Raw genomic sequence first — 12,357 nt, 5'->3', positions numbered from 1 at the left:
GGAGAGATTATTTTCTAGGCTACAATTTCTTGAAACTAAATATATTCTATATATGCAACTCAAAGACTTCACATACATATTTACCTACAGGACAAAAAAGAATTCCTTGGAGAAGACATATAGTCACAATAAGATCTTAATTTTGTTTGTTTGTTAATGAAATGGCACAATATAAAGCATTTAAAACCTTTAACAGGATACAATTGCTGGAGAAAGCAAATGCACATCTATGCATGCATATTCTCAGTTTCAATCACACCATTTAACAGGAGAAAGATTACAGAAGGTCTAATGAGGGAGGTAAAAAAAATTATGATCCCCAAGGTGTGAGCAGTGATAGAAATGTGCAATTGCATTTTAAACATAATTAGCTCCCTAATTGCATAGCCAAGTTTAATTAATGCAATTACATGAAATATTAATTACTATTCATTTTAAGAATATTGTTTTCAATGTTTTGTTCTCTAATTTTAAGAATTAGACAGATCTCAATATGTAGTAACTTTGAAAATTTCCATCTAGATGCATTGACAAGAGAAGAAAGAACACCTCATTGCACCTTGTTAACAGTTAACATTAAATCAATTGCAACTGGTAACTCAAAAAACCTAATAGATCTTTTCTAGCTTGTAGATGAGAAAAGCTGCAGCTCTCTGTTCTTGTTACTATGCTTTTGGCCTTCAACCACAGCCAGCCCAAGAGATCAGCTCGTGTAAGAAGGAGCCTTGGGATCACATTATCTTGTTATGTTTCTGTCTACATTTCCATACACAGCAATTCCCATAGCAACCAATATGCTCCAAACAATTTGTAATTTTGAGTTCTCCATTCTTTTGTAATCTTCATTCTTCCTATGAATGCTCTACAATCAACTACAATTATGCTCTGTTAATCTTGTAATTCTATTTAATGGACTGAAGAAAATTCTTTGATTCTCTAAATTAAATTGGTTTGGGGAAAAAACTCCAAACAAATTTCCCATATATTCTTCATAATTTCATGTTTTCATTCACCCTGCATCATATGGTGTGAATTTGGTGCTTTTAAAGACAGCAAGTAGCTCAGTGGAGTACAGACATGACCAAGAGAGAGTAAATAGCACACTCTCCCCTTTTGGCACACTACTGACAACAGCACTCATAAATTTCACTGAACTATACAATGAATTGGCTCTTTCACTCATCCTAACTCCAGCACATCCAGACATTTTTGGCACATTCATTAATCAGTGAGGTTGAATACCTTTCACTATGCTATGGAAGCTGCCAAATCAACTATTTGGAGGTTTTACTCCTTAGAGAGCACGTTAAAGGAAACATTGCTTTTAAGACCTCCCCAGTGTTAAACAAGAACTCCTGCAGGAACTTGCATGCATCTTCCAGAAATGAGATTCTAAATCTTTCCACCCTGGTAGTTATCAGATAGTAAGTACTTCTTTTTCTAATTCTAAGCAGTTTGGCTTTATAGTGGTGGTTTGGGGTTTTGGTTTTTTTTTTTAAATCACATACTCTCTGGTCTGGTAAGTACTACAGTCCGTTAACCAGTCACAGGTCTGCTCTCACTGTGAATGCTCCTTCTATCTTTTGAAGGAGACAATGGTCCAGTTGCTCATAATGTTGGGAAAAAAACCCTCAAGCGAACAAAGTTACTCCTTAAAACTGTAAATAAAGTTACCAGAATAGCTCTTTTCCTCACAAGACAGAACTAAAAAGGGACACTTCTAAAGTCACCTGTGACTTACCAGCCATGGCATGAAGAGTAGAATCTGATGCCTCCACCAATGTCCCTATCATGTTCTGACATACATAAAATAAACATTTCATCAGTGTTGCTATAGATCTGTTATTTATCAGACTCCCTACAGGTTTTAAATATTGAGATAATGTGAAGTCAGAAAGATACACTGAAACTTGAAGCACAAGAAGACACTACTTTCACACGAAGTCAACTCATCAAATGAAGCTCAAAAGGTAAGGGGAGAGTGGCTTCTCAAAGCATCTGTTACAACCATGAACTGCTTCAAGCACCTTCCCAAAAATACCAGTTGGAAACAATTCAGGAGTTACCAAAAGTGTGTCCTTATTCTACACAGCAGGTTCTATGGCATACCAGCTGTAAAAAGAGAGGCAACTAGGAAAATTGACTTAATCCTGTGCAGTAGGTTCAGCTGGGACTCCCTTCACTGGTTTTATTTACCTATGGACATGTGTTGATCGTCTTTCTTTATCCATGAAAAAAAAAAAAAGTCAGGAACCACATTTTACTCTGGCCATCCACACCTTCCATTCCCTACCACATTTCACTAAGTGCTCCTACCAATTCCTTTGCATAGGTTCTGGTACTCATCAGAACCTTCACGAAATCAATTTACTGTTTAGTGACTCTGTGTCACTGAACCAGCACAATCTCCCTCACAACAATACCGCCTTCATGGTTTACACAGTCTAACAAAAACCTCCATCCCATCACGACACATTAGAAAGAATAAATTCCTTGCAAAGTACTTCCCTTGCCTTTACAACTGGGACTACAGTAGAGGCAGACAAGGAAATGGTAAGTGGGAAACTTCATAATGTCTTCTCTTGACCTTCCTTTTAAACAAGGAAAGAACAACTACACAGCTTCCAACTGTTCTAATATGTTCAGAAATCTGTTTCTCAAAACATAATGGCACATACGCCATTCTTCTTACCACACAAAGGGCACAGACCATCAACAGACAAAACTTCCACTACTAATATGGATAAGAGTAACACCTTGGTTTTAGTAAGTATGCAACAGCCCCTGACGGCAATCTAAACTAACAAGTAAAAACCACCAAAAATAAGCCAGAAATGCCAAGTCCCAACATGTCCCTTTATCAATTTCTCTTGATGGGACAGGAAAATTCCTCAACTGTTTCACTGTGTAGGATCTTGCCTCTTGTGCTTTTAAGTGGCTGGGAACAGAGTTCTTACAGTACACACCAATGCCAAGAAATGTGTTACAGCATAAATATCTTTACAGTCATTAAAACAACACATACTTGACGATGATCTGTATTTTAGGGAAATCTGAGGAATGCTACAGATATAAAGGTAATGGCAAATACAGCTCTTGTAGGTAAGGTAGACAAACATGTAAGGTTTGTCTACCTTACATGACTGACAAACTACCAGAAATCTAGGAATGTGTGAGTTTCTAATAACTCCCTACTATTTCAGCTTAATTGCTTTTTGCAAAACTGGGAGGAAGACTTCTGAGTTTATGCAAGTACTGCCAGACAACACAAAGGGAAGGAAAAGCAACTACCTGTTGAGAATATGCAGCTCCTCCAGATAATGAAGATAAGCTCAGCATAAACCAACTTCATTGAAGAGCATAATGCTAAAGAAATTTTGCACAATTCAGGAAATAATTTTAAAGAGAAAGCAGCTTTCAAATAAATACTCGAAAGCTTTCACATACATGATAGTTTTATTTACTTCTAAGGTCTTCTCTGACAAAAAACTTAAAATCTTTGTAAATTCCACTACTTCTGCATAAAATAGTCATAACTCACAAGACATTTCAATTCTGAATGTAACACAGAAGATGACAGTTACCCTGTACTTTCAAAGGCAATGAAATAAAGACTGAGTTGAAATTATTACATGGAGAAAATTCTCACATGCTTTGTCTTTTCTGATTCAAAAGCTAAAACACTCCAGTTCTTATTACATGCTGATAGACATGTAGTACATGTACAAGTACAAAACTTCCATTCAGCAATTACACATATTCATTATCTGTGACTGCCTCTCTCTACACTGACTGAAGCTAGGCAACTGCATCTCTAGATTTTCAGAAATCAAGTGAAGAACAGATGGACCAAAGGAAAGAACAAGTGCAAGTTAAGAAATAAAAAATATCTTTCAAATACTCAAGGCTTAAAACAAGGGGAGCATACTCCCCCTTCAAAACATGCTTCTTAAAATAAGAACTCAAGAACAGAATTGCTTGAGAAACAGTCACAACACTAAAAAGCACATGATTCTTTTCTCAGTGGTAAGAGCAATTGCCTGGTATAATTCCATACAACTTCTGCTTTTAAGAGTTTTCTCCTGTGCTCTATGAAGGGTTTAACATAAACTATACGTATTACTTTACAGTCAGTGTGCTGCTGTCTGGTCAAAAAATACTGAAGAAGTGCTGCCTAGTACACTAACAGCCACAACAGCATTAAGCAGGGTTCATACACATTTATAATCTAGACTAGTACATCATCAGCACCAGAAACATCTAAAACAAGTTTTACAGGAAGATCAGAAACTGTTTCCTGATCATCACACATTGGTGTTTTCCTTCTATATACATGTGATAAGTGGGATTGTGTCTCTCAGCCAACACATGGGAAATGGAGGATATCCTTTGTTGGGAATAAGCCCAGTGTGTTATTTTTCAGTTTGAAAGTGTTTAGGTTAAAAGTAGGAAGCTCACATTTCTGCTTGTAAAGATAAACAACTTTTTTCCTATGCTTGTAAATACTGTGAGATAGGTAATGCATCATTCACCAGACATTTATTTTTGTGTAAAGGATTAGACTGTTCTGGATGGAAAACACAATTTTGCAAGACTGACATATCAAAACTCAAAATTATTTTAAAGGCCAAAGATGCACTCAAGTATCTTTTTATTAATGGAAACTTTCTTCTTTTGACACTTGGCAGCCCTAAAGCTCAACCTAATACATTACCTCATAACAACCCTTCTTTCCAGTTATTTCACAGTTTTCAAAATGAACAAACTAAGATTAAGACCAACATTTTCCATTTTACGTCACAACTACCATTTTATTTTACTATACTTTTTTTCCCAGAATATGAAATGTTTTTCTACATTACCTATTGTTTCAGGATAGAAAAAAAATCTCTTAGCACAAGCCAGTTTCATGGTTGCTTTCTACTTTACCAAAAACATGTTAGGGAAGGGCTGTATTGAACAGGACGAACAACTGTCTTCTAGTCTTCCAGAAAACACAGCCTCATCATATGATCTTCAAGACAACACTTGAGGCAGCACCTATACAGAATGACCTAATACTGCCAATCAGAAGACAGGAAAACATTCTAAAACTGCACTCTACTGGAAATCTGTTCTATTAGTGTCAAAATGCCAAACAGAAATATAATAAGAATTGCATCATTTGATTCATAGCTTTTACCACACTAGCCAAAAATCTGTACAGAAGGTCTCACTGTAACTGCATCCACAAACTATCTGAATGACAGCTGACTATACAGAACACTGGCCCTAAAGGTATGAAATACAAGATGTGGACAGGTAGGTTTGTATTCCTATCATATAAAGACCCAAAAGAGAAAAAAAAGACAATCAGCAGATCCCAAATGGATAAAATGTAAGTCTCAGATTAATAAAATTGTTCTAAAAGTCTGTGATCATAGAGCTAAGTGTCGAGAGTATAACACAGGGGAAACCTCCCACACTTTTTAAAGTGAAAAATTACAGACTTGTAAAGACAGGTATCTGATGGTCATGACATCTTGTACAGAACTAGTGAGAGCACCCTGTCACAGACTGACAGAAAATACCTATTTCAGATAAATGCTTTTTCTGTCTGTGAGTGAACTGAACACAACTTTGACCAATTCAGCCATTTAGAAGCAGCTCACCTGGGCACCTATGATCAAAGCATGTTCATCCCTAATTTACATTCTAGAACTACTCCAAACAAATATCCAGAAAGAAATAAAGATGGTGAACTGAGATATTAAAAAACTGCTTTCACTTGTATTTCCTTCAGTACAAGCTCCCTCTACAGATTTGTTTCACCAAATAACCAGAGCATTTAATGAAAACATGTAAACTAATAGGATTTGTTGCCTTAATCAGTGATTATATTGTTTCAGGGTTAACCACTCAGGAAAAACTAGTTTTTCTCAGGTCTTGTAAAACAGTTTTTTTTCTAAATCCAAGAAAAAAAAATTAAAGATAAGCATTTTTGATGCATATTCAAAACAAAAAGATGCTGATAAACAGTAATTAAAATAGACTAGAGGAGTATCAAAAAAAAAAAAAAAAAAAGAGAAAACAAAATCAATTAAAGAAATTAAAGAATATATGAAAGGCAAACAATGCCTGGTTTAGCTGAAAAGTCACATGATTTTAAGAGGACAAAATTCATATTTCCAACAATAGGGACAGCCACATATCCAAAGTAGGTATTGTATGAGAAACCAGAACCCTTATACTCTTAGAGAAACTGAATCATTGAGTAGGCAAGAAATACTTGCTCTTGAAGCATTTCCAGTTTATAACTCCAACAGCCCTGAACTAGGGGAGTGCTAGGACATCAAATTATTTTCCAAAACCACCTGAAAAGAAGCCAGAGACGCTCCAGGATTTATTTTTCCTTGAAGAGCTTAATATCTTCACTACAGCAAAAGTACATTGCTTCTAGCCTCAACAGGGAGTGTTCTGCCAAGACTGCAGGAAAGTAAAAAAAACCCAGAACACAGAATATTACACTCAATTAATTACATGCTTAATTGCTCTCTTCTTTTAACAGCCTAATGAATAGAGCAAGTTTCAGTTTCAGTATGTTCATGTAGCCGAAAGTTTCGAGTCCAATAAATGAGACAGGACTGATTTGCAACATCTGCGCTAAGATCAGATAAGTTTGTGCAACCAGAAGTAAACACTAAGAGTAAAACCTATGCCCCTTGCTCTCCACCCAGAGCACCTTCTGTACAACCTTCAAACAGAACTTTGTATGTTATGGAACATGACAGCCCCAATTAAGCTTAAAGAGAATCTGACTCATCTTAGATCCCAGGTCAGGGGACCACCATGTGTCAATGGAACTTCTGCTCTCTTCACTTCTTTGGTCAGGATCGGCTTGCACTATTGAATCAACTTATGTTTCTGAGTCAGTAGTCTAAAAACTATCCCAAGGCACACACAACTTTCATTTCAACCTTCTTGAGGCACACATCAAAGTGATGAATCAGGAAGCCAGCTGGCAAGAAGCAGGTTCCAAGTGTTTGCATAAACTGCAAGTTAGCTATTATACTAATGGCAAACAGCCCAATTCCAGTCAGGAATTCAGAGGCACTTGCCCTCATTAAATCCCAGCAAAATAAAACAAAAACAAAGTCTCTAAGCTAAGCCACTAATGTTACCTATGTAATACAAATATTTCATTTCAAGGGTCAGATTCAATTTGCTTTTTGGTCACTCTGTACTGTGTACCTATATGAGGTATCTTGCCATTGAAAATCAAACCTGCCTGTCGTTTCTAGAAAACAAAGAAAATCACCTTGTACTTCCTCTACTTACAGCTTTGCACACAAAAGAAAAAACTGCAGTGATTTTTTACTTCTTTATAAGAAATGCAATGTTCCCAGACATTCCTAGTCTCAGCTGTAATACCCACTCTGATGAAACTTCTGCAGGAAAAGGTGATGCGTGCCATTTCTTTTACAAGCAATATTATGATACTCGCTGTCAAAACTCTTATAATCCTGAAGTTAAGAGTAATTTTTTGGGTTTGAAATGGAAATTTAGCTTTGGCGTTCACAATGGAGAGAACGGGCACACGTACACAGGTAATTCAGTCAGACATGAGCTCAGCCAGAGCACATTCCAAGCTGCCCGGACACGAGCCAGCTCCAGTTCACCAGTCATGAGCTGTGCTAGCACAGCACTGTGCCCACACCAATAAAATCTGCTGAGAGGCTGGGCATGCTGGGCTGGGCACAGTCCTGCCCTGTCTGGCCAACTCCAATCATGGACAGCGGATGCTGGGTCTGTCTGCATCCATCTATGCACACACTGCTCTGCAAGTCCCACTGCTGTGAATTCTTTTCTCCTTACAGACAGCACAGCACCCTACACTTGGGATTTGAAGTATCCTCCTTGATCACAGCCATGGCAATTCCTTATAGCTGTTCCAATGAGCATTTAAAACAAGAGAATAATTATTAGCACTATAGGCCAATGACAGGCACGGGCAATTAAATGGATTTTATTTACATAACTGTCCTTTGCACTTAGCAGCATTTCTCCCAGGCATCTATTCTGTTGCAGAAATCAACAAGACTCGTAACTCAGTTCCTGTCAACATCTCAAAGACAAAAGACACATTTTTAGTACTATTCAAGTCTACCTTAAAGAAACAAAGAAAATTAAGTTACTCATTAAAAAAATTGTGAATCCTAGTTCTTAGGAGAAGACAGAAAATGATACCATGAAAAGAGATCAAGTAATACAGTTCTTCAAAGTTTTGCTCCAAAGACCCATGTAACTAAACTTAACTCTGCCTGTGCAAAGAAATTAGTAAGTCTTCCAAGGATGGAAAAAACACATGTATTAATCATCTACTGACAGAGAAACCAAAGGACAGGTGTGCTACTCTCAGCTCAAATAACTAGTCTGGAAGATCAAGGAATGAAACTGTAACATGAATGTGTTAATAACATTAAGTTTTCCTTAATAAAAAAAGCCCTGGAGCAGTTGAAGGCTGACACAAGTCCTCCATTTCATATTTTCGTCACTTAAAAGGTAGATTAAAAAATAAACAAAACAGCCAACAAACACAGATTTAGCGAGCTACATACTTGATTTTTAGGAAATGTAGTAAAACACTGTTCAATTATGCAACACTGGCTGTGCCAGCCCCTTCTGTCTTGCCTGTAAAAAGGCACAGGGTAAAAAAATCAGACCAGAGTGTGAGATTTCTGTCCCTATTTCAAAGTAACTTCTCACTACTATTTAACTTTTCTATTGTCTAAAGTAAGTATTACATGTTTTGAAATGAACTACAAATTGTCAACTAAAAAAGTAACAACAGTATTTCAGGTATGTTCAACAGCCTTCAAACTCAAAGCCATTGACATAAACTGGAGAAGTTTAGCTTATTTGAAAAGCAAATTTAAACTGGCCACTAGCCTTTAAAATAAATTTTAAATTTTCTTGTATACAACAATATTTCAAATATAGAACTCATATTTGGATTTATGCTCTTTATTCATCATTTGGGTCCATCTGTATACTCATTACACTGTGAGTGTAAAACCCATAAAAAGATATCATCCAAACAAGTTTAGGCAGACTCAGGTAACAAAAATCAGGGGATGGTCACACAGGAAGACAGTTTAGGGCAAAATTTATGTTATTCTTCACTGGAATAACCTACATGCTGCAAAAATACTAGATAGTATCAGTCAGTATTTAAGTTTGCAATATTGTCTCTAGGTATGATCTGAGATCTAATACAGAGTGCTTATAATTCTTAACTAAAAATTGCTTGTCTGACTTCAGAAACAAATTTAGTACTCACAGAGGATTTTATGGGAGATTTTTGAGAGAGCAAAAAGTAAATATTTTTCATTTTGATTTACAATTTGTGCAAGAATACTCAAAAATAATGCTTGCTGGAACAAGTTCTAACAGACAGTCATCACTGGTGACAACCAAGACAATGAAATAACTTTTTGGCTAAGTTGGATGTGAACTGCTCATGTGCTATAGCTGTCAGGTTCATGTATCATGCACACCTGCATAAAACAATCTCAGTGCACAATTTTCAGAGAGAAGCTGAACCTTACCTTTAGTGACAGAAGGAATGCTTTTTTGCATCTGGATTATTTAAATTGACTAACTAGTCCATTCTAGTTTTAAAAACTCATCAGATTTCAAAAAGAAGTGAGTTTGTGCTCCCTAATCCATTAATTAAAAGAGACGATAGAGAAAAAAAATGCTTGGAGAGCTACTCTCTCAACCTTACAAAGGACAAGGCAAATGGAAAGAAAGTGTTCATCTTCTAAATACAGTTAATATTTTGTCATAGATAAAAAAAAAATATTTGTTGTCTCCCTTTGTCACTCAAAGCATGGAACACTGCATGGAACAAAATGCGAGTTGGGGAGAGCTGAATTACAGAAACAGGCAATTCACATCCAAAGAACAGCCTGACATACCTCATGTATAAAATGCCACATCTTTTTAAATGCAAAAACCTAATAATATAAGTAAATATATCAGACTACAGAATTGTTTAGAGAGGTATACTGTTGTGTTTAGACACACAAATACAACATGTATATATATTCTATTCCACAAAGAGAAATGTAAACTCATAAATCTCTATCCTGAACATAATCAAGATCATACACAGTAGATATGGCAGTGGGGGATGACCAGAAATGAACTGAATAAAATGAAATTTAAATTAGTTTAAAATCTATTAGCTAAATGAAGACTTTTTGGCTCACTTAAAAAATAGTAAAATATGTATTTCAATATTAATAAACTTTATAGTTTGTCCAAAATTAATTAAGAAGTTATGTATTTTTAGAATCTGGTCAGCTATTCTGCATGTAAAATTTACATAGGTATCCTATTTATCTTCTATCAGAACAAGAAAATCTCTAGAGAACACACTGTAGGAACTAAACCAAGAGTGAAATTCAGGTGTAATTTTCTGTACAATTCCCTGACACCAGAAGGCTTGCTGCTAAGTCTCCCTAAAACCAATCTGCAGAGATAAAACATGTAGTTAAACCTACAGTTAAGCCTTTCAAGTGGAAAGCTTATCCTGTGAAAAGCTGCATTTGAAGGGCATTGAGCAGAAGCTACAGTCAAGAGCTGTACCTGAAGTCACACAGTATCACTTTGTCAGAAAAAAGAATATTTACTGCTATGACTATGTCACTGTACACCACATAGAAAAGACACAAATATTTAACAAAGCAAAATTATTATCTTGAAAAACATAGTTCCTATTTTTCATCAGTTATCAAAACAAGCTACACCTGAATTTTCTGCAGCCACTAACCAGTTTTGAAACTGGCAGCAAAAAGCAAATTACAGGTTTTTTAAGTAATTCAACATGTTAAATTAATAAATTATAGTTAACCTAAATTTACTTTATTGTGACATCTCAGACAATGTAGATGTGAATTTCAACTGAAATACCTGAATGGCACCAAACAATTGTGTCTTTAGGAGCAATATCAGCAACAACTTGTAATACTTACTGGTATATAATAGATATTCATTTTAGGGGCTTCATTGGCAGTCATTAGCATTCCTAAAAAGAGATTTCCACATTTTAAAATATTGATTAGAAGAGGATAATACTATTTTTAAAAAAAAGCTCATAAAGTACATATTCTTGGCTTGCAATGGACATTAATCAAGATCTGTAATAAATTGTTGCATCAAATACCACAGAAAGAAAGGTGTAATATCAGCCTAATTAACAAAGCTTAATTTTCTATATATTCATTCCCTTTTGTCTTCTATCTTAATTGTTCAGCACCACTTTGCAACCACTAAGCTCTGATAAGTGCAGGCTGCCAACTTTCATAACAAATATGAACAGTTCATCCCTTAATACTGTTTAGAACAAGTCCAGTTAGTATTGCAGTTAAAAACTACATTGGACATAAAATTGCATTATTAATACATTGGTATTAGAACATGTGGTTATTTGTGGGGTTTTTTTTAACACACACCTCAACAGAGCCATAAATTATAACATGGTTTACACCCTCATTCATATTTCATCTGGGGAAATAAATACAACAGCAGCTTCTCAACTCAAAATGAGATAAAGGATACTGTGGCTTCAAAAGGAGTAATACTAGTCCTATAACCAAGCAGGGCAAATGTAGAATTTGAAGTATCTATGAATATACCCAAGAATATACCCAAGAAACACCACGAATAAGGGGTTTACATACTCTGAATAAAAAAAAAATATTGTAGGAATACTAAAATCTGTAGAAAATCTACTGCCACAAGACTTCTTTGAGTTCAAAATGAAGAACACTCTCAATTTCCTTCTACATAAGAGTAATAAGAACATTTGCCATATACTTTTATGTTTATCTCAATTCAGTCTTTCCAAAGTAGCTGACCAACAGGTAATACAAAAGATTGATTATGAAGAAGAAAAGTGCCATCAAATTAGATAACATTCTGATCTGAAAGAACTGTAACATATGCTACTGAGACTATGAATAATTGGGTCAATTACTACACACCCAGAGGGCAGAAATTTAATTTACACCCAAGTAGAGGAATGCAATTACCATGGGTGGAGTAATCCTTCCTACCTAATCCTTTTATTATAAATACACAATGCAGCTGGACTTATAATGTCAGAAAAAAAGGGGGCTTGCTTTCCCAGCAAAGCAAAATATTTGTGAAAGCTTAGTCAGCAAACAGACTAAAAAACTGTGTCTGGAAAGGTTTGCAGACAATTTAAGGAAAAAGCAAGAATTTACAGCATGTGCTTGAATACACACACAGAGTACTCCAGTATAGTGTACAAGATAAATGCTCTCCTAATATTAAACTCACTACTATTTT

At 35.6% G+C, this 12,357-nt stretch overlaps 1 protein-coding gene across 4 annotated transcripts in view; it reads right to left on the bottom strand.

Moving 5' to 3' along the window:
• The window catches only part of NOL10 (nucleolar protein 10), a 78,427-nt gene that overhangs the window by 48,166 nt on the left and 17,904 nt on the right, over positions 1-12,357 (bottom strand). For all 4 annotated transcript variants that reach the window (XM_074538103.1, XM_026793598.2, XM_074538105.1 and 1 more), the window contains exon 13: positions 11,019-11,071. In XM_074538103.1, coding sequence (XP_074394204.1) covers positions 11,019-11,071 — 53 coding nt within the window. The remainder of the gene's footprint in view (positions 1-11,018; positions 11,072-12,357) is intronic.

Source organism: Zonotrichia albicollis, chromosome 3 (genome assembly GCF_047830755.1).
Source record: "Zonotrichia albicollis isolate bZonAlb1 chromosome 3, bZonAlb1.hap1, whole genome shotgun sequence".
Classification (NCBI taxonomy): Eukaryota; Metazoa; Chordata; class Aves; order Passeriformes; family Passerellidae; genus Zonotrichia; species Zonotrichia albicollis.
The sequence above is the reverse complement of the archived record's forward strand: the minus strand, read 5'-3'. Positions and strand labels throughout refer to the sequence as shown.